A 22797-nucleotide genomic window follows, 5' to 3' on the forward strand; every position below is an offset into this window, starting at 1 on the left:
ATCGGGCAGCAAGAAGATGGCCCAGAGATGTACTGGTATGGCTTGAGAGGTTCTTGCCTGTTTTGTATATGTGAACCTGAAGCTTCTTTAATCAGAGTCTAACTGTTGTCCCATCTATGGAGGGCCTAAGAAGTGATAGGTAAGGTGTTGAGTAAGATGAACAAGCTTTTCCTTGCCTTTAGGAAAATTTAATATCATGAGAATCCCCCTTTTTTTTTCTGTCCTTCCCATTCTTGTTGCTGAAGATTAAAAACACTAATATTCTTCACCTGCAAAGTAATCTCATATGTTCACATGAATAAGCAATTAGAACTGTGGAATGAGTTTTTTGAAAAGTCTGTGTTAAGGAATATTTCTAAAGAAATGGAATTTGTTATTTTTCACCTATATTGTGATTCTTAGGAGCGTTGGTTTCTGCAAGGATTCTGGAACAGTGCTTCAGAGTTCCAACTGTCCTGGTTTTGAATCCTGCACAAATTGCTGCATCTCTCGGAGCACTGGGTGGCTCAGTGGGTTAAAGCCTCTGCCTTCAGCTCAGGTGATCCCAGGGTTCTAGGATCGAGCCCCACATCGGGCTCTCTGCTCTGCGGGGAGCCTGCTTACCCCTCTCTCTCTGCCTGCTTCTCTGCCTACTTGTGATCTCTGTCTGTCAAATAAATAAATAAATAATTGCTGCATCTCTCCATCCCTTTGAGGTTCTACCTTGTAAAATGGGGGTAAGGAAAGGACCTCGCCTGTAGGTATTAATGCTAAATGTATTAGAATAGGGAAAGAACCAAGAAGGAAGGGCACCTGGCATGTGTCCACTGTCCTCTACATTGGCAGCCAGCAAGTACAATCAGTGATCCAAATCTGGCCTGCTGCCCACTTTTGTAAAATAAAGTTTTATTGAAACACAGTCACACTCACCTGTTGACCTATTGCCTATGACTCTTTCTGTACCATAATAGCAGAGTTGAGCAGCCATAACAGAGATGCTGTCTGGCCTGCACAGCCTTAAACATTTACTCTCTGGCCCTTGACAGAAAAGGTTTGTCAACTCCGCCTTACCTAAGCAGTAGCAATTATAGTAGCTCTGCTAATAGAGTTGCCTTCCCCCGGTGGCCTGTTCACGTGGGGACAATGTAAATACCTACTCGGGCCATTACTTCTTACTATTTGATAGACTTTACAGAGACGGGTTTCACCTTTTTTTTTTTTTTTAAGATTTTATTTATTTATTTCACAGCGAGAGAAAGAGAGAGAGAGAGCGCGAGCACAAGTAGGGGGAGCGGCAGAGGGAGAGGGAGAAGCAGGCTCCCTGCTTATGTGGGACTTGATCCCAGGACCCAGGGATCATGACCTGAGCCAAAGGCAGACACTTAACCGACTAAGCCACCCAGGAGCCCCTAGAGGAGCTTCACTTTTGATCTTGCCAGAATCACCAGCCAATCCGAATGTGTTTCACCTGAATTAATGAGGGGTGTGTTTTAATGTTTACCTCAGAGAAAGAAATCAAATAATTTTCTCCCTTTTGAATGGGAAGCCCAATGCTTTATTACTGAGCAGCCCACCAATAGTTTTGAATGTCTTAACATGCGACAAAATTTCCCATTTGAAGTTTATGTTCCCGGCGTCGAATTACGTGGAACTTTCCTGAAGTGTGCTATGAATATGCAGTACCCTGGTCTTGGCTAATTGGCTCCCATCTGCTAGGGATCCAGGAAGGGCAGATGCTTATCTGAACACTTTTGATCTCAAAATCTTGGAGAAACAGTCACACTGAAGCCATTTCCACAGTTTCCTGGACTTCGGTGTGTCAGAACCACAGCCATAGATGTGAGCCATTTGCGTCTCTTCTCTTAGCCAAAGCCAGGAAATGGGATGCTGGGCGGCCTCTATTTTATCACCCATAGTGTTGTGAACAATAATGTTAAGACATAAAAAGACTTCAAAAGTGATTCCCTTCAGGTCGTCTTTGAGTTTGAGGCCAATTGTCATTTGGCCAGACTTCTTTGTCACTATTTGATCGTTTGAACAGGATCATGGGAGCCCAAGGAAATGCTTCTCCTGGTCGTTTCCATGGGATGTGGAGAGCCAAGAGAGAGATTAAACTGTGTTTCCCGTCATCTCCTGCAAGGTGCTCACTAAAGTGCCTGGGGCTACTTTGTGGGATTTTTCTCACCTTGCTATATCCATTCCACCTTGGTGTGGGAGAGGCGCTGTGGTGTCGTGGTCGAAGGCAAGGGCACAGGCCCTGGGGGTGAATACCGGTTCTGCTTTGGACTAGTCGTACAGCCTGCACGAATCACTTAGTTTCTCCACAGTATGCTGAGGTAATAATAATGCCAGTGTTACTGGTTTATCTCAAGGAGGTAGTGACTTCTCGTACCAAATTGTGCCTCGCACACGGTCAGCACTCAGCGTCAGCCGCTGTCGTTGCCACTTTCACCGCCACCCTCCCCATTACTGTTGTAACTTGTTGACGTGCGTCTGGGGAAGGCTGTGTGGTGACAGGAAGTGATTGTGGGCCCCTGAGCGTTGCCGCCGTCAGTACCTGACTAGAATGTGTGTTACTTGAATTAGTTGAGTCACATAAAATAAAATGAAATGAGGAAGACCATGGTCACCAAGGATTTGGAATAGCCAGTCCCTTTGAGATCAGGGAAAAGGGTCGGGGCAAGGAATCAGAAAGTGTGGGAAAGGAAGAAGCAGTAGCCTCTCCTCCATTAGGCTGTGGACCCAGCCCTGCCTGCATGTTCTGTATGTATAGCCTTAATTAATCCTAGCCAGCAGCACAGATAGGTAGAAATTCTTAATCCTGCGCTACAGAAGGGTAAACTGAGATTCAGAGAGATTGGCTAATTGTCCCAGCTCGTGGAGTGGAACAATAATTTGAACCCAAGTGTATTAGATTCTGAAATCCATTCTCTTACCAGCTCTGCTGGGCCAGGTTCTGTTTCCAGCATTGATTAATATCCTGATTATTGTCAAAACCACTCATTCTTATGAACCTCAGTTTTTCTTCTGTGAGTTAGGTCATTGATCAAGCATCAGAAGGAGGCTAAAAGACTGCGCGTACCCTGTCAGTCATGGCCACCCTGTAAGGAGAAGAGGCAGCAGTGGAACTGTTGGGTGACAACACCGAGTTTTTTCACTACATGCGTCTGTATAATGTGTCATGTTCATTTCCTTAATTGTTGACAAGACCCTGCTCTTTGTGTTTCTTTGGAAGTATTAATGACAGTGCAGTTTCATTCAGATGTCAATCCTTAAATTAAAATGCCACATTTGACCAATTGAAGAGACCAGTAAACTCAAGGAGCTTAAATGTCCTTGAACCAGGGTGTAGTGGCTGTTTGATGACCTTGGAGCGCCTCTGTGGGTGCTTGAGTTCAAGAATCTGTTTAATCAGGTAGGCTGTCACCTAATCAAGTTCTCCCTGCTCAGAACCTGGAATAACACTAGCTGTTCATGTCATAATATGGGCCTGTAGGATTTTCTCCAGACTATGCCTGTCATAAAAGCCAAAGGGGAGGAATTTAATTCTCTGCCCACTGGTGGAAAATGTTTCAAAGCAGAAATAAGGTCCATACCTCTGCATCCCCATGTAGTTTGCCCCATTCATTCTCAAATGGGATGTTTGTTGCCATCCCTTTTAAACGTCCTACTTTTTCTATAGGAACAGGGGTCAGCAAGCTTTCTCTGTAAAGGGATTGATAGCAAATATTTTAGGCATTGCTGGCCATATGTACTCTGTTGCAGTAACTCAATTGTGCAGTTGGAACCTGGAAGCAGGCATAGATCATTTGTATACAAATAGCCGAGGGTGTGTCCCAATAAAACTTCATTTACAAAAATAGCTACTGGGCTAGATTTGGCCTCTGGGCCACTTTTGATGTAGAATTACTTAGTGACTTAGTTTGATCCATGTTTTTCAGCCATGTATGAAGGACCTACCCTTTAAGGCCCTGTGTTGTGTCCCCGGGGTATAGTCAGGATCTACGGTCTTGCTGTCCTGGAGCCTCCAGCCTTCTAGAGAGGGGATCACAATCCACCAATTACATGGCCTGTAATGAGACTGAGGTCTGCACGGCCATGACCATGAACAAGGTATCAACCCTCATCAGGATGTCGATACCCACTCCACAAAGTTGTGAGGCCTTGTTTTGAGAAAACCAGCCATACCTGACCCTGAGCTCACATACCATAAACGTGCACCGGTCAAAAGAAGTGACCCTCAGTCATGTCAATATCCTAATGTCCTCAATTCTGTGACTCTCATTTCTTCATGTGCTTTCTGTCATGTGTTTAGCCATGACATGACATTAGTTTCAGGGATACAACATAATGGTATGATATTTATATATAATGGGAGATGATCCGTCCCTCGTCACGCATACTTGCAGTTTTTTTCATTTCTTTGTAGTTTAACAACTCTAAAATTGGGGAGCATCTTACACTGATATCATGTCATTATCTAATTAGTAATGAGCCGCCTTTAGTAGTGGCATTTGAAATAATGATACATCTTGCTTATAGTCGTTAGTGACTTAGATATGAAAGAAACACAGTATCTCGTATTTATTGGTTATTTAAAATACCCCAACTACCATGCTTGTTTGTTCCTTCATTCTCTTTTCACGTAACTATTGGGAACCTACTATGTTCCAGACAGTGTTTTAGTTGCTGGGTGTATGGGTGAATGAGAAAGGCAAGGTCTTTGCCCTTGTGCGAAATCAGGCTCTTGAGGGAGAAGGACAGTAAATGAGTAAACACACCTGAGAAGGAAATGAACTAGGTGTGATGGAGTTAATGGCATCAGGAACATATAAGGTGGGGTGTTTGGGGTGGAGTCTCAGGAGATGGCATTTGAGCTGAGTCTCCCGGGATGAAAAGGAATCCCCCATATGGAATGGCAGTGGGGAGAAGCATTCTAAGCAGAGGGAACAGCATGGTGAGGAGACAGGTGGGTGGTCAGCAGGGGTGAGAGCAGAAGCAAAGAGCTGCAGAGGTAGATCATGCAGGGCCCCTTGGCCGCGGTGGGAGTTTGGATTTTATTCTGAATGAAGTGAGAAGCCACTGGAAGGTTTGAGCTGGGCAGTGTCAGGGCTAGACTTATGCTTGTAAAAGCTGGAAGAGTTCTCAGTCTTCTGTGAGATGTTCTCACCTCCTCGTGTTTACGTTGTGAAGGACTCAGAGCCCTGGGACCGAGAATGGGGTGGTAGAAAGAGCCCAGTGCTGGCTGAGACCGAGATTTCTCCCACCTCACTCTGTGATCCTGACCCAGTCACTTTTCCCCTTTGGACTTCGTTTTCCTTGTTTGTAAAATGAAGTGGAACTAGCATCCTCTGTAACTCTTTGGAACCCTGCAGTGCTTTGTGATTCTTGGGGGACTTTGCCCAGGATCCCCTCATTGTAACCTTAGGCTTGTTCCTTAAAATCATCTATCATGAAGCCTTGTAAATAGCTACACTGTGAAAATGGTCCTGGCCCGTCCCTTTGGTCCATCTTTCCCATTCCTTCCTGACAGCCAGCATCCAGTTATATAAAGCAGGTATCATTGCTTGTGTGTTTGTATGTATGTATTTTTAGAGAGAGTGAGAGAGCGAGTGCATGAGCAAGAGGGTGGGGGCGAGGGATAGAGGGAGAGGGAGGGGAGAGAGAATCTTAAGCAGGTCCATGCCTGGCGCAGAGGCTGATGTAGGGCTGGACCTCAAAACCCTGAGATCATGATCAGAGCCTAAATCAAGAATCAGACGCTAAACTGACTGAGCCACCCAGGTGCCCCTCATATTTAGATCATAAAATTAATTCCTTGGCTCCTTCTGGGAGGCTTCTCTCACCATCTTCATTTTAAACTAATGCTTTCTGATCTCTGTGATGGCTCCTAGAAGCCACACTCCTAAATTCCCTGGATTCTGACCTTCAGGCTCTCTATTTCCACCATGACTTCCATTTTCTGTTTCTGTGGTCAGCAGGCCCTTTAGTCACGAGCTTGTCACACCCAGAGCTCCTCCCAGATCATACAGCACACTCATGGCCCATCCGGACTTAACCCTGAGCTGCTGACTCTGTGTTCTAGTGTTTTGGCAGCTTCATAATTTTTAAACAAATTCCAGATTGTACTTTAACCAGCAGCTGATCTTTTTTTTTTTCCTCCTAGAGCCCGTCAAATTTTGGACTGTTGAACTTTTCCTTCTATCTTCCCTCTTGCTCACTTCACCCCAGCCATACACCAGGCAGAATCCCTTTGCATCAGCTTTTCTCTCTGATAGGAATGTTCTTTCAAGGTTGCTGCAAGGCTCACTTCTGCCTTCGGGTTTTTAATCAGATGCTTCCTTTTCAATGAACCTGCTTTTAAAATTGCTGTTTTCAGAATAGTCAGGGGAGACCTCATTGAGAAATGTGTCATTCAATATGACTAACTTGTTAGCAGCTCAAAGGCATTTGATCTAAAACCAGCCATGAATAGAGAGTGATGAAGAAAGAAGAGCCAGTGCAAATGTCCTGGGGTCATGTGATCATGGGACAGCAAAGAGACCAGGATGGCTATACCTAAGAGTCAGAAAGTAGCGGTGGATGAGGCTGCAGACAGTGTGGGGGCCCAATTATACATTGCTCACAGAAACTGGCTACTCTAATATGCTCAGCATTATGAAAAATGCAGACTCTCGGGATCAGAATCTACATTTTAACAAGCTCCCCAGGTGATGTGCATGAACATTAACTTTGAGAAGTACTGTTAGGAATCTTCTTCCCCCATTTGGAGTGACCTATGACCCAGTTTTTTCCAATGTTACTCTCTCCCTACCCTCCCCAACACAAAGCATACCAGTGCTTTGAAGTGGTTAAGGAAAACGTAATAGTTTTTCCTTATAAAGTTTTGGGAAATCCTGAAGGAACTAAACAATCACTGGGCTAAAAACAGAAGCTTGGGCTTTCTCATATTTGTTTATCTTACCTACTATTCTAAAATTGGTTGACTGCTTTTTTTTTTTTTTTTTTTTTTTTCAATGAGATGGGAGAGGGGCAGAGGGAGAGTCTTTTTTTTTTTTTTTTAAGATTTATTTATTTGACAGAGAGAGATCACGAGTAAGCAGAGAGGCAGGCAGAGAGAGAGGAGGAAGCAGGCTCCCCGCTGAGCAGAGAGCCCGATGCGGGGCTCGATCCCAGGACCCTGAGATCATGACCTGAGCTGAAGGCAGAGGCTTAACCCACTGAGCCACCCAGGCGCCCCTTGGTTGACTGCTTTTTGAGGGCTGGTACATTCTTCCCTATATATTTTCCAATGTAATACTTTGTTCATTGGGATATGTGTGCTTGTGTGTGTTTTCAGTATAATTCCATGATGCCTGGTTACTCCATAGGTCTCATCAATATTTTGATTGTTCATCGTATCTTATAAAGGGCTTTCTCTCTTCCTATATAACCAAAGCATTGAAAATATGAGGTTATTAACACACTGAAAAATGCAATCAATCAGATGATTATCATCTAATGTTTTAATGATCACATTTTTAATCCAATTATGCATGTTTGAATCTTTCAAATTTTCTTTAATTAAAGATTGCCTCCTGGCACTGCTATCAGAAATAAGGAATTGAACAGAATTGAGCCAGATATAATTTAACGTTGAAAGGAAACTGCAAGGATAACTGGACCACGCTGGGTTTAATGGTGACCATGACTTTAGAGCCCTCATACAAAATTTCCTAATTGATAAGAAAAATTTAATCATCTTCGGATATATTCCATTTGCATTCAAATAAGGTATTTCTTTTTCTAAATAAACCTCCCCAGCTGATTATTCATATTGTACGTGCAAAATGCTTAAAAATGAAAGACAGAGTTGGGTGAAATGTAGACTAGTTAATACAGTGTGTATTTAATATAAAAGTCATACATTATTCATTTTTGCAATTTGAATAACTTTGAATTTAGCATCCCTGTTCTTCATCTTTTTCTTTGATGAACAATTAATTATTAAAATATAATATTGTCTGCATACAGCACTGGGATCCTTGAAAGTGGAATATGAGATTCATTCCCTTTCAATTCTTTTATCTGGTAATGCACAGAACCTGCTTATTATGGTTTAATGGAATGAATGGTGGTATAAATAGAGTGTTTCAAATATTTTTCTCAACTAGGTAAGTGGCTGGGATAAGAATGTTTTGAATTCAAATTTCTAATTTGGTTAAAAGTTGGAGGTACCATTCCCTGATTGGGGATGGGTTTGGAGTCAAACTGCCCTTTTCTAACAAAAGCTATTTAACGAGCACTTACATATACTTATCCTGTGCCAGACACTCTCCTAAGCCCTTAACTCACGTTAATTCACTTAATACTCATTTATTCATCGAACTTGCTGAGGGAGCTTGACACTATTATAATCCCATTTTGAAGATGAGGATATAGTTACAGGAGAGGTTCAACAGCTTATCTCAGGTGAGACCTTTAAGTAAACCAGTTAGGAGTCAAATCCCAGGGCCCTGGCTCTAGCAAGTCTCTCCGCTTTATAATACCTACATTTATTAAGACTTTCTTCATGAGAGAGTTTATGCTCTCACCAGGAAAGTGCACTCCTCCTTCCTTCTTCTAGTGGCTGTCCTCAGGAAGGTCCCTGTCTTGGGTCCAGCCAGTTGAGCGCCCTGTGGCTTATGTGGGCTTTGTGGCCAGTGCTAAAAGTAGAGGGCTACCATCTCTAAAATTATTTATTTACACCTAAGCATTGTGAACACCCCATTTGTCAGGGGGGCACTGCCTATGGGCCTGAGCAGGAAATGGAATTTTCAGAAAGATGAGTAAAAATTGATGTTCATTTTGAGCTAGAAGACTCAAGGAGGAATGAAAACAGCTCAAGAGTTAATTCTGTAATATATGTTCACAACAGAAATGATCATCAGTAGTGGAGGCATCAGAACATGTAAAGTTACCCCCCACACACCCCAGTTCTAGCTCTGGCTATCATGGTGACTCTCTTTTTTTGTTCTCCGGGATTATTTATTTATTTATTTATTTGAGAGAGAGAGAGAGCACACACCAGTGCAAAAGCAAGGGGGAAGCTGCAGAGGGAGAGGGAGAAGCAGGCTCCCTGCTGAGCAGGAAGACTAATTCTGAGCTTGATCCCAGGACCGCGGGATCATGATCTGAGCTGAAGGCAGACATTAAACCAACTGAGTCACCCAGGCACCCCCACATTATTTTTCAAGATTTTATTTATTTGTCAGAGAGAGCACACATAACAAGCAGGGGGAACGGCAGAGGGCAGAGGGAGAGGGAGAAGCAGGTCCCCCGCTGAGCAGGGAGCCCGACACAGGGCTCGATCCCAGGCCCCTGAGATCATGATCTGAGCTAAAGGCAGATGCTTAACCGTCTGAGCCACCCAGGCACCCCTCATGGTGACTTTCCAACACCGGTGCACCCCCCCTACAGACACACACAGCAACACACAAACAGTTGCTATAAAAAAACAGCAGGGAAGGGGCATCTGGGTGGCTCAGCTGGTTAAGTGGCCGACTCTTGATTTCAGCTCAGGTAATAATCTCAGGGTCCTGGGATAGAGCCCAGCTCAGCGGGGTCTGCTTCAAGATTCTCTCTCTGCCTCCTCCAACCCCCTGCTTGCTCATGCTCTTTCTAAAATAAGCAAATAAATCTTTTTTAAAAGTGGGGGTTCAGGGGAAAATGTGGCCTGATGGCTAAATCCATTTCACTGACTCTTGTTGTATGACCCTTGACCTAAGAATGATTTTTACATTCAAACCGTAATTAAGTGAAATTTTACCCCCCCAAAAGAATTCTGTTCTTCTCATAGCAGATGTATATATTTTAAATTATCCTCCATTGTTATTAGCATTTTGAATATCGTTAATAAGGTTGTGGGAATGTGTTTGTTAATATAAGTATTCCTATAACATCTTTGATTTTGCCTCTTGGCCTGCAAAACCTAAAATATTTACTATCTGGCACTTTACAGAAAACATTTGCCAATCCCTGGCTTAAAACACAAAATGAGCTGGTCTGCTCTCAGCCAAGTGCTTGCCTTGATAAATCAGGGCTCCCAAGGCACTCTGCTAAGCCCTTTACGTTTATGAGCTTGCTTAATTTTCACAGCCTTCCTGAGGGGTAAATACCCTCTGAATTCCCATTTTACAGATGAGGGAAGTAGCCCAGAGAGCTTAAGACCTTTCCCTAAAGTCACCCAGCTGTTAAATATCAGTTGGTTCCAAAGCTCTTACTAGAACTTTGGCAAAGAAAATTCTAACCTGTGTTGCTCAGGTTGGTGGAGAATTTGTCAGACATGAGGCACTTTTAAGGCACTAATAATCAAGGTTTAAATAAAAAAAAAAAAAAAAGACACATGTACCAGCATTAGAGGAAGTGTATAGCTATGTAAGGTGTAGATGGCTAGGCCTTGGTTGTTCAGAAAACTAATAATAATGATAATAATATAAGTAATAAGAATTAGAATAAGAATAATATTTATTGGGCACCTGGGTGGCTCAGTCATTTAGCATCTGACTTCAGCTCAGGTCATGATCCCAGGGTCCTGGGCCTGAGCCCTGCATCAGGCTCCTTGCTCAGTGGGGAGCCTACTTCTTCCTCTCCCACTCCCCCTACTTGTGTTCCCTCTCTCACTCGCTCTCTCCCTGTCAAATAAATAAATAGAATCTTTTTTTAAAAATCTATCATTTAGGGGTGTCTGGGTGGCTCAGTGGGTTAAAGCCTCTGCCTTCGGCTCGGGTCATGATCCCAGGGTCCTGGGATCGAGCCCTGCATCGGGCTCTCTGCTCTGCTGAGAGCCTGCTTCCTCCTCTCTCTCTGCCTCTCTGCCTACTTGTGATCTCTGTCTGTCAAATAAATAAATAAAATCTTTTAAAAATAAAATAAAATAAAAAATCTATCATTTATGAGATGCTTACTCTATTTTAAGCTCTCAGCCGAGGAAGCTTCAGTAACGGCGATCACAGAGCTTACAGGTGAAGGAGTTGGGATTCAGACCCTGGCGGCTGAGAATCTGCTCTCTTCCCCAGCTTCCATAGGGATGGAGAAATGAGGTGCTGATGAAAGCAGTGGTTGGATTGCAGTTTTCAGCTCCTGCTGCTAGGTGACACTTCTGGTCCTAGGCTTACTGTTCCAGATCCTAAGTGGCTTCCTTGAAGAAGGGATCCCCTCTGAGTTTCTGTGTTCTCAAGTTTTTTATCTCCCATCTGGTCTTCCATTTTCCCCGCAGTAAAGTAAAGTGGACTAAGTTGGTGGTTTCCAAAGTGTCCCTAGGTTCCCAGCTCAGCTTTAACCATGGTGGCTGCATTTTAGCTGTTTCAGTTGGCTGCCTTCTGTGTAATATTTTGTTTGAATAAAGGGTTCCTTGGCTCCCAAAATCACTGAATGAGGGTGGTCTAAGCCCCTTCCAGGTCTCAGAATCCTGACCCAGCTGCAGTGACTGTGGCGGAATCAACAAGCAGCAAAGCCTCCTTCTTGGTTCCCCTCACCATGTCCACCCTCCCTGCCTCCCATCTGATTGCACCTGCTGATCATTTAAAGACAGAACCTGCCCCTGAAGCCCTTAGGTTGGTCAAAGACAAAAAAAGCTTTTCTGCCTTTGTAGCAATGTCCCTGCCGAATTCAGAAGCCCGTACAAGAACTTACAGGAGACTCCTGAGCCTACTAAAACGACGTGCCCTTGGTGAGATCCAGAGTTCTCAGATGGGGTGGGGGGCAGGTGTTTCTGCTCTATCTTTTATCCTCTAGTGGATGCTCTAGGTGGGGGCTGTGCCGCTGCCGGCTTGCGAGCACTGTCATGTCACTAGCTGTCTGCCTACAGCATGCTAAACTGCAGCCCCAATATTGGATCAGGCTCCTAGGGGAAAACTCTCCAGGTTTTCTGGCCATTCAGCCTGGAGTCCTTGATCCTAAGGTCGATTCATGTGCTGCGGTGCGACGCCAAGTTCACCTACAACGTGAGGGAAAAATGAAGATGGTGATTTTGTGGTTTGTGATGCCAGGCCCTATGCTCCCTCTGTTGCTTGGGGCCTTGCCTTGTCTGTTTACGTAGCTCGGGAAGTGCAGGAGCAGCAAGCAAAGGCCAGCATTTGTCCTGCTCCCAGCCAACCCAGTCGCAGCCAAGCACGCTGGCAGAGATTTACCCTGTCATTGGGTTGCCAGTAACCAGGTTTAAATTAAAACCCACACTTGCCAGTGGGCGGAGGGGCAGTTTGGTGATTTCCGGCCTTTTGTCCAAACAGAACCTGCTTTTGTCATTTTGGTTATAGAACCTCTAATTTGGAGACTTTGGCATTTATGACTTAATATTTAATTTTTCCTTAAAAACAGATTTGAAAACCTATATGAGAATCAGCCAAGGTTTTGGAGTCTCATGAATAACGGCTTCTCTTTCCCCAATCCCTAGTGATCTTGGGCTTAGTCATTTAACTTCTCTGTGCCTTCTTTTCCACATCTGAGAAATTTGAGTCAAGTTGTAAATTGAAAGCATATAGTGATGGTTTAAGAATAACAAAAGCCTGGATTCTAAACTCAACTACCCGTTGTACATCCGAGCCCTGTAAATTGGTGATAATAATAGGACAACTTCATGGGGCTCTTTTAAGAATTAAATAAATTAATCTTTATCAAACTCTAAGAACAAGGGCTGGCACATCCGGTAAGTACTGCGTAAATGTTTACAGCATGTAAACCCTCAGAATGGTGTCCGGCATATGGTAATAAAGCTAAATAAGTGTTAAGTTTTAGTCAATTAATCTCTCCCAAAAGAAAATTGCCATTTTGCTTGTTTTTAAAGAGTTGATTTCTCTTGGGGTTTTTGCATAACCCCCAGTCACAGAGCTCTCTCAAGTCCATGGATGCACATTTGCACAAAGACCTGTATTGCTTATTCTGCATTGAAGAAAAGGAAGGAGGGGTGTGAACCTGGAAGGACTACTCATGTAGGCACAGATGTGTCCAGGAGGTAACCTGGAGCCCTAAGGTCCTCGCAAGAATATCCTTCAGCCCATGGTGGAGACCACTAGGGAGCTAAGGCAAACCATTAGCAGGATTAGAATAGCCTTATTACATCCCAAAAAGGGCTAAGAAAGAAATCCCAGACTTTAAATTCAGGGCTAGACCTTTGTAGACCCAGAGAGAGAATAGAGCCTTCTCTGATTTGGGAAAGAAGCTGGATGATCTACTGAGCCGGATTGGGAGAGCTATAATACAGTGCCCTAAACACTGTTGCACTGCTTCTTCCTGCCTTGGGACCTTTGAACATGCTATTCCCGCAGCCCCAGATGCTCTTCTCTTTTACCCCTATCCTTCGATATTCACTGAAGTTGCTTCAGCTTCTTCATTAGCTGAGTCAGAGCTGTGCACGCTCTGGTGTCAGAGTGCCTGGGTTCATATGCCAGCTTTGAAGTTTAGGAGCTGTGTGACCTTGGGCAGGCACTAACCCCCCCACACCTTGTTTTTCTCATAGAGTTATTGTCAGGTATCATTTTTCAGTCTTGGTTGAAATATCATTCCTTCCACATAAGGAAAGACCACTCTGCTTTTGTAAAAAGAAGAAGCCTATTTTCTGGGCCCCCATTTTATAAGCTCAGGTCTGTAGGTTGGTTAGATTTCACTTTGTTTTGGAGAGGTGCTGGGTGAAACCACAATCAGGTGTAACCAGCTTTGAATTGAACTTTACCATTGGCTAACAGTTTTCTTTTTATGCCAGATCTCTCATGAGTGTCCCGGCATTTATGCCACTGATTGTTAGTTCCTAAGTATTGGATGGGGAAGGGTTCGGTGGCAAAGCAAGATTGGGAAGGGATGGGTTACATGAAATCAAGTCCATTTCATTTCTGCAGGACTTCTCAGGGACTTGACTGTGCTAGTGTTTTGTCTGTTCCCTGGGGTGGGGAAAAGAAAGGACCGCAGGTTGCCCAGCAGCACTCGTCATGGAACCTGTTTTTTGTGAAATACAGTGCACCGTGGAGCCTCAGAACACATCCTGGGAAACACTGCTTTGTTTGCTGTGGCCCTCCCACCACCAAATGCTAGTGCTTCTCGGGATGTAAACAAACAGAAGGCTTGTGATGTGGCACCAGCATGCCGAGGGTTTCAACTGTATGTCTGCAGCATAATATGACTTACGTCATTGTGCCTTTCTTTTCCTCCTTCCTCCACACAGAGAAGGAGACCTTTCTGGATCCTTTCATTCTCCGGGATCTCCTGCCTGCGTCCTTGGGCAGCTATTACCGGTACACGGGTTCTCTGACCACCCCACCGTGTAGCGAAATCGTGGAATGGATTGTCTTCCGGAGGCCTGTCCCCATCTCTTACCATCAGGTAGATATTCAGCGCCACATGGGACCTCAGTGTTCACTTGTTTTGCATTAGGACGTAACCATTTAATGTGGCTACAAAACACCAGTTAAAAAAAACACCAGTTTTTTTTATCACCCCCCCCGCCCCAATTCCTTCTGTCTAACAGACATGTTTTGAACCCAAGAATTGTCAAGTATAAAACACAGTTTCTCAGCCACAAATTGACTGGCTGAGGAGAATTGAGGGTATAAAATCAGGTATTAGGTAAGTATTCCATCTTGAGGAGAGAACAGCTGTCCAGCTTGTGCTGGAAACTCTTCTGAGCTCTTTATATATGCTCACCCATTTAATCCTCACAAACAGCAGTCCTCTTTGCCCCCCCCCAACCCTTTTATAGAGAAGAGATACAGAAGGCCACCCAACCAGTTACAAAGCCAGAGTGTCCGATCCCAAAAGTCATGCTCTGAGCCACTAAGCCTACCTGAAGTTCAGAAAAGGGAGAGATTTGTATACATGACGAAATGAAGGAATAAATACCATTGATTGAGCGCTTTCTGTGCGCTAAGCACTTTACACATGGTCAGTTTCGTGGCCAAGCAGCGTGGAGAGATGGCTGTTGCCCGAGGATGGTGCACGTAAGGGTATCGTGGCCTGGAGAGATTGGGTAACATAGCCAAGAATTCATGGGTAATGACGTTGAGGCCGGAAACTGAGCCCAGGTTTGTCCTATTCCAAAACCCCTGTAGCTGCCCATTACACTGAACTTCTTCTCTCTGAGTGTGGCCTGGGCTGACTTCCTAGGAAGGTGGATGTGGAAATTGGTGAAATGGAGATGGGTTTGAGGGCTGTGTCAGAGGAAGAGGAGCCACTGGGCGGGTGGGAGTAGGAATGGGTGGGGAGGCTTGAAATTACCTCATGAGGGATAATAGATGGAAGGAGAAAATTCCTAGAGGGGAAATATTAGTCATCATAATGCAGCATGCGCTGAAGTAGAAGGGTATGTTTCTTCTCCATAGTTTCAGAAAATAGAGCCAGCAACAGTGGGTAGGATTGTAAGAAACGGAATTTGAGCCATTAAGCAGGACTGTTTAAAAATGGAAGGATCTGGGGCGCCTGGGTGGCTCAGTGGGTTAAAGCCTCTGCCTTCGGCTCAGGTCATGATCCCAGGGTCCTGGGATCAAGCCCCACATCGGGATCTCTGCTCCACAGGGAGCCTGCTTCCTCCTCTCTCTCTGCCTGCCTCTCTGCCTAGTTGTGATCTCTGTCTGTCAAATAAATAAAATATTTTTAAAAATTAAAAAAAAAAAAAAAAGGAAGGATCTTATCAGAGCTGCTCATAGAAATGCCTTCCTAGAGTGTGACAGGTAGGAATAAGGAATGTTGTAGTAGGCCAGGGGAAGTTCTAGAATTATGTGACAGCAGCTGCGATATAACTGAAGATATGGGCAACAAAATTGTGGATCTGGCCGCAGTGGGGAAGAGTCCAAAGATTTTCCTAATAAAGGCAGAAAGTTCGGAATAAGGGGTTGGGGAAAGAGGGTTAGAGGGTGTCATGGTCAGGTGTGTTTTGGAGTTAAGAATCAGCAACCCACGTAAGGTAGCTCAGGTAAGGGAGTATTTTAAGGAAACAGTGGTGGAGGCACCCTGAGATGAAGCCGTCGTAACCAGGACTGTGACTGGGAAGCAAAGCCCTCTCTCAGGGGCCACGCAGGTTCTTAAATCTTGGAGTTTCTGCCACTGCTCTGTGATTCTGTGATTCTGTACTTCTGCAAAATTCTCGTGCTTTTCTAACGCCCAGCTGGTTTTGTTTTGGTTACCAGGCCAAATACGGTTGCTCTCGTACCAGTTCACCTTTCAACTCAAGGGCCAGCTACCAACTGACAATCGTGAGGGTCCTACTTCCAGTATTCAAGAAGATAGATCTGAATAGATGTTGGTCAGCCAGCAGCTTGGCTGGCCTTGGGTCATGTGTCCATCCTTAAGTAAATCAGCAGACAGACCAGGTAGCTTCCTAAAACACCTAGTGTTGTCCCCCTCCCCCGGGGGGTAAATGGAGCTTGTCGTTTAGAAGGAGCTATGTGCAGGAGAGACATGTTGTCCTGCCAACAAAGTTAGGCCAGACGGACTTGGCTTCACTGCCGTTGGCAGACATTTTACTTCAAGAAATTTCTTTTCCTTTAATTCTTCTCTGATGACAAAAGAAGTACTAGCAGTTTGGTTGCTGAACAGGATCTGCCAGCTTTAAGAAGATAATGAAACAGGAAACGAGTTTTCTTCCTAATGGTGAAGCCAGCATTGTCTTACTAGAATAAAGTAAAATTGCAGTCCAAATATTTATATCCCCAGGGTTGGGGCAGGGGACTTTGAAAAGAGATGCTTTTTGTCCATTAAGATAGATGCTTTTGTCTTCAGAGATACAAAGGCTTGAGATAACGAGACTAAGAAATACAAGTCTGGCCACTTTTTTTGTAGGACACTCTGTGGAGGGGAGCGGCAAAGAGTAATACTTGTGTAGTACTGTGTTTTATTAGAATTTCAAATATTTTGTGGGTCCGAACAAAAGGTAGAGCTGTAGGCTTGGATATCTTGTCAAGTGTTTGTCAATTAGACGCATTTTGACATTGGGTCATTGGGCATCTTAGGAAATGCTTAGTTTTTTGTTTTGTTTTGTTTTTAAATTTTTTTAAAGATTTTTATTTTATTTATTTATTTATTTGACACAGAGAGAGATCACAAGTAGGCAGAGAGGCAGGCAGAGAGAGAGGGGGAAGCAGGCTCCCTGCCGAGCAGAGAGCCCAACTCGGGGCTCGATCCCAGGACCCTCAGATCATGACCCGAGCCGAAGGCAGAGGTTTAACCCTCTGAGGTTTAACTGAGCCACCCAGGCGCCCAAGAAATGCTTAGTTAACAGCTGTGTACCCTTCACTCCGTGCCGCTCAAACACTCCGAGAGAGGAAGTAGAAGAGTTTTTCTCTGTGACTTGGAATATATGACTTGGTCTGCAGGTAGTTCTGTTTCAAGGAAATAGTAAAGAGATCAATTAATCATACTGGCTTCCCAGTTTCTTTACTATAAACTATGCTTAGACAGTACTTTCATCAGACACAGCTTCACCTTATCCCTCTCCCCCCACCCCAAGGGAGGAAAAACAGCTCATTTTCCTGCGGCCAAACGGGATCCTTGCTGGCACACTTGCATGCAGGTCACAGTGGTGTCAGCGCTCAGAAGGGAAACCATTAACCATCCAAGTATTGTCCCTTCAGACCTTCCCACCCTGACCCTGCCAACATTCTTTCGGAAGTTAGCACAGAACGTTCATTTCAGAAAGACAGACAGTCAGTGCGTAAAACCAAGCAGACAGAATCCCACGTCTGCTGCTGTCAGAAAGGAAACATTCGGATTTCCTCCTTCTTCTCTTTCTCCAAAGACTGTTTCCTCTGTTCTGTCCCCCCTTACACCGTGTGAGTGTCTGTCAGCAATGAAAATGAGAATGTGTTCACCATATAATGCAGTGGGTAGCACTTGTATGGTGGCTTGTATGACGTGGATTTCTTTAAAGCCTTCCAGATAGGAGCAATTCCTTGTTTTGCCTCTTCTGTGAGTCTCCTTGGACACTGAAACCAGCCCCACAGCCGGTGAGCTCTGACTTTGGTCCCTGTGATAATCTGGATCTGATACAGTGTTGCTAATGGGATCACGTGTTGGCTTGGTTGGCTAGCAGTCAGTGTGGCTTAGGTGGTTGGTTCCACAAAACATCTTCTGTAAATATTAGACAAACATTGTGTCATGACTTTATCATCCCAACAAAATGGTGCCACTCTTGGTGCTGGTTTACCAGGTCAAAGGAGCGAGGCTAGCATGTTGAGATGGTGCCTCTATTGTGTTCATGATCAATCAGAGAACATGATCATTTGAGTCCAGTAGACAGGGATGTGTTTTATTCTAGAGTGGTGGCTCTCAAATGATGGCACATTGGCCACTGGAAACTACCCCAACCTTCCGTTTCCAGAACTGTCTGCTTCCTGTACTTTAAAATATGATACTACCTATAATTTTTCCTAGCATGAATTTTGTTTAAGTGCCTCTTGGAGGCTCAATCAAAAAAAAAAGAAAAAAGCAATAGGGGCGCCTGGGTGGCCCAGTGGGTTAAAGCCTCTGCCTTCAGCTCAGGTCATGATCCGAGGGTCCTGAGATCAAGCCCCGCATCAGGCTCTCTGCTTGGCAGGGAGCCTGCTTCCTCCTCTCTCTCTGTCTGCCTCTCTACCTACTTGTGATCTGTCTGTCAAATAAATAAATTATAAAAAAAAGGCAATAAATATAAAGATGTCTAGTTTGTTTGCTTTCAGATATTTAATTTTTTTTTCTAACAATAAGCTGGAGTGGTTAGGAAAGGTTGATTTGCAATACTTTTTTTTTTTTTTTTTTAACCAGTGTTATCTCTGTCGTAAAGAGCAGAGAAACTCTATTGAATTAAGACTATGTTCTCTGTTCAGAGACAAACAGCCTGGGTTTCATTCTTGGCCCCATTTTTCAGCCACATGAGTTCAGTTACTCCACTGCTTACTCTGTGCCTCAGTTTTCTTCTGTAAAATGGGGATATAAGAATACATCCATTTCATGGCGTCATTATAAAGATTAAATGATAGAATGCATGTGGCATGCCTAGACTAGTGCCTAGCGCCACAGGGTATGTGCAAGACATATTAGGTGGATTTTTTGTTGTTGTTGTTGCTATTATTAAATTGTCACCAAGGCTCTGGAGCAGCATTGTCCAGCACATACATGATTTTCTAGTCACCACATTATATAAAAAATGTAAAGAGAAACAGGTGAACCTCATTTAATATTATATTTGATTCAACCCAGTATATCCAAATTATTATCCTTCCAACAAAAGGAGCTCACCACATTTCTGGGGAAACAACTCCATTGGGCTCGTGGCTGTTGTAGCCTTCACGTTTTATCTCAACACCTAAGGAATCGCGTAATTCAAAAATTTCCTATTCCAAGACTACATTATGCACCGTGTATGTGAATAGAGAGGGTTTTTTAAATGGTGGGTAAAGGTGTCATTATTAATCCCAACAGATAGCTTTCTTTGGTGGTAATTATGGTTAAATCCGTTTCTTTCTGTGGAAGGCCTTTTTATAATTGTCTTCATGCAAAACTCTCTGTTGCTGCGGGAGGGACATGTCCTTGTAGTTAGCTAGCTATTCTTGGATTTTATTTTTGCAGCCATGGTTCAGTCAGTAAAACTTTGGATGCTCTGGGCTATTGGGAATTTAATATTCCATCACTTTTGTTTAATAATGAGTCAACACCCCAGGGCTTGCCCTATCACCCCTCCAATGTGTGGTGAAGTTGAAGTGTCTCCGTGACCTTAGGTGTGACATTTCCATTCTTAATGCTTACTCCAGCGTTTATGATTATGTTTATAATGGACTGTGGTTTTGTGTAAAGGCTATAATATGCCCGTCCTCTAACATATTGTGCACAGCAGCCTTTTAGTGGTTCATAATTATATTACCTCGGATTTTCTCTCCTTTTTCCCCTTCAGCCATGATGGCCCTTCCCCACATCTCGTGGATGAGAGCTCTTGCTGCACACGAGTAGCGTGAATAGATTTCAACTTTCCTTTGATTTGAACTGACAGATTAAAAACTAATTATTCTCTGTAATATTTTTATAATAAAAACTAAGTTGAAATGATTTATATACACTTCCAGCCAACACATTTGCAATTCAAGGTTAAAATTGGTCTTGAAACAGCACCAGTTAAAATGCAATTACAACTCCCCAAGCAGGGATAAAAGAAAGAAGTGTTTTACGTGTTTGCTTCAAAAGTTAAAAAGTTAATTTTACATTATAGGAATAAAAACTTAAAAAGTCAATTTTACATTATAGAAATAAAAACTTAAAAAGTCAATTTTACATTATAGAAATAAAAACTTTCGTTTATTTTTACTAAATGATAAAGACTTCATTAGTTATGTTAAAGTGAAGATAAATCCAGTGTGTTTATTACTTGGCTCTGGAAAAGAATAGGTGAGTAAGTGTGGGCTTTTTGTGGGGCATAGCTTTTCCTCCTTGTGCCCACCATCTTGTTCCTGGTTCCCAGTTCCTTCTTCATTGAGCCATAAGCTATTTCCGTCCAGAGTGCGGAAAAGTGCAGATAGTTTTATATTGCCAATGGTGGGTGCCCCGCATTAGTGGTCTTTCAGGGTCAGCAGAAGGAGCTCTTTGGGGACTTCTGTTCTCACATTCAGTAACTCCACTGCGATGTTATTCTTCCCATGAATAATGCTGCAGGCCTATTATGTATGTGACATGAAGTGGCTGAGAGTATGACACTCACACAGACCTAGGTTTCTAATCCTCACTTCAACAGGGTTGGGGGAGAGTGTGCATGAGCAGGAGGAGGGGCAGAGGGAAAGGAAGAGAGAATCTAAAGCAGACTCTGAGCTGGGCTTGGAGCCTGATGGAGGGGCTTGATTCCACGACCCTAAGATCACGACCCAAGCCGAAACCAAGAGTAGGACGCTCAACCAGGCACCCCAGTCATGTCAACTCTTGTTTCCTCTGTGATCTTAGGCAGGTCATGTCAAGTCTCTAAGCCCAGCTTCCTCCTCAGTCACAAATAATGATATGATAATACTACCAACTTTATGAGACTTCTGTGAGGAAGTAAGGAAGTAAAAGAAAGCACCTAACACTCTTAACACAATGCCTGGAATAAACGCTCAGTAAATATTAGCTGCTGGTGTTAATGATATAATAATAGTGTTAACAATGTTACTTTAATGTTATTATTTTAAACTAAAACAAGTGAGAAACCAAAGTAATGTTTGAATTGCATAACAAAGTACCTGTCACAGAATGCGTTTGATAGTACACATTCCAAGGAGGAAAAGAGGGAGAAGCAGAGAGAGCATCTTAGAGTTGTTGGAAGTTTGTAATACAATCACAGTTACCACATTCCTCATAAAAGAAGAATAATAGTAATGTTAATAATACTTAGTGAATGTCTACCATGTGCCAGAAATTATTCCAAATGCATTAGGTATGGTATCTCATTTAATGTAGCAAAAACCACAATTGGTGTTATTGCTATTGTACAAGTAAGAAAACCAAAGCATAGAAACATCAAATACTTTGACCGTGGTTATACACTTAGCAAGTGGGGATTGGAAACAGGGTTTTGAACCCAGGTAGCAAGAGTAAGTGTTACGAGGTTGGAGAATTAGGCACAGGCTGATCCTTAGGGCCCCACCATTAGAATCGGAGGCCCTCGAAAGTTTTTGAACAGAGGCATGATGGCATCTCATGTACATTTTAAGAAAATAGCTGTGTGGCTATTAAGCAGATCTAGAAGAGTTGACAGCTTGTCCTGTGGCTGCAGAGTTAGGTAGTGCTGCTAGACCTGCACAACTCTAGGGGGCACCTTCTCATTGTAGTCTTTATAAATGGCATCCCTTGGAATCAAAAAGTAGAGATCGGGGTAGTCGTTGGATTCACCTTTATCAAGTGTGGTTACAAGGAAAGGGTAAGGATCAAGGGACAAAGGGGAGTAGCTGTGTAATGATCCATCAGTGGCTCTCACCCGGAGTATCACTGTTCACCTGCCAGAGTGCAAACGTGACTCCTTTGGCCAATCCAGGCATCATGGTGGTTTCCACTCAATGGCCAGACATGCAAGGCACCAGCGAGAGAGACCACTGGCAATTTTCATTCAACTTAGAGGAATGACAGGGTTTTAGTGAACACTGCCAACATCCCGAAGGACATTTGATGAGTCTGCTAAGCTTGACCTCCTTTTCCTCTTTTGTATGACTGTCAAGCAAAGCTATGATCCAGTTGACAATATAATATCGTCCAGGTCATCAGTTGACTCTGAAAACCGTCACATCCTTCCTTGGAAATCTCTGGGCAAGTTGAGTTAATGACAAGGAAGCAGCGGAGCTTTTAAGCCATAGCATGTCATTAAGCTGTAAGAGCAATTTAAGCAAAAGCATTTTTGTGTTAAATTCAGAACCTGCCTCTTTTTACAGTTATATGACTAATTCTTTCCTGAGGCATCAGAAATGAAACTTTTTAGGGGAACTAAATGCTAGCTGTGAAAGAAGCAAGTCTTCTGGAGAATAAACAAACCTTAGAGTCGGATTGCCAAGACAGTCTCCAAGGCCATCCTTTTCTGGCATCTCAGAGATTAAACTATTTCAGGACAGATGGATGCTCTTCCAGAATATTTCCGTTCTAACTTGCTATGTATAGCAGCCTGGCCGTTTAAAAAAAAAAAAAAAGAAAGAAAAATCACCCTGGAAGTTAAGGAATTCTTTCTATTCAACTCACGTCTCTAAGGCTTTAATTTAAACCAATTTCCTCTCTTTGGCCTTCTCTGGACATGGAGAAGAGCTGGTCAGCATGTTCCACATACAAGGGCCTTTAATCAAATTACTCCTAACTTGCCTTTTCTTCAGGCTAAACACTTCCCACTTCCCTTCACCTTTC

General features: G+C 43.5%; 1 protein-coding gene across 4 annotated transcripts in view; it reads left to right on the plus strand.

Moving 5' to 3' along the window:
- The window catches only part of PTPRG (protein tyrosine phosphatase receptor type G), a 696945-nt gene that overhangs the window by 544642 nt on the left and 129506 nt on the right, over positions 1–22797 (plus strand). For all 4 annotated transcript variants that reach the window (XM_045990633.1, XM_045990636.1, XM_045990635.1 and 1 more), the window contains exon 7: positions 14153–14310. In XM_045990633.1, the coding sequence (XP_045846589.1) occupies positions 14153–14310 (158 nt within the window). The remainder of the gene's footprint in view (positions 1–14152; positions 14311–22797) is intronic.

Source organism: Meles meles, chromosome 20, assembly GCF_922984935.1.
Source record: "Meles meles chromosome 20, mMelMel3.1 paternal haplotype, whole genome shotgun sequence".
In the NCBI taxonomy this organism is placed as follows: Eukaryota; Metazoa; Chordata; class Mammalia; order Carnivora; family Mustelidae; genus Meles; species Meles meles.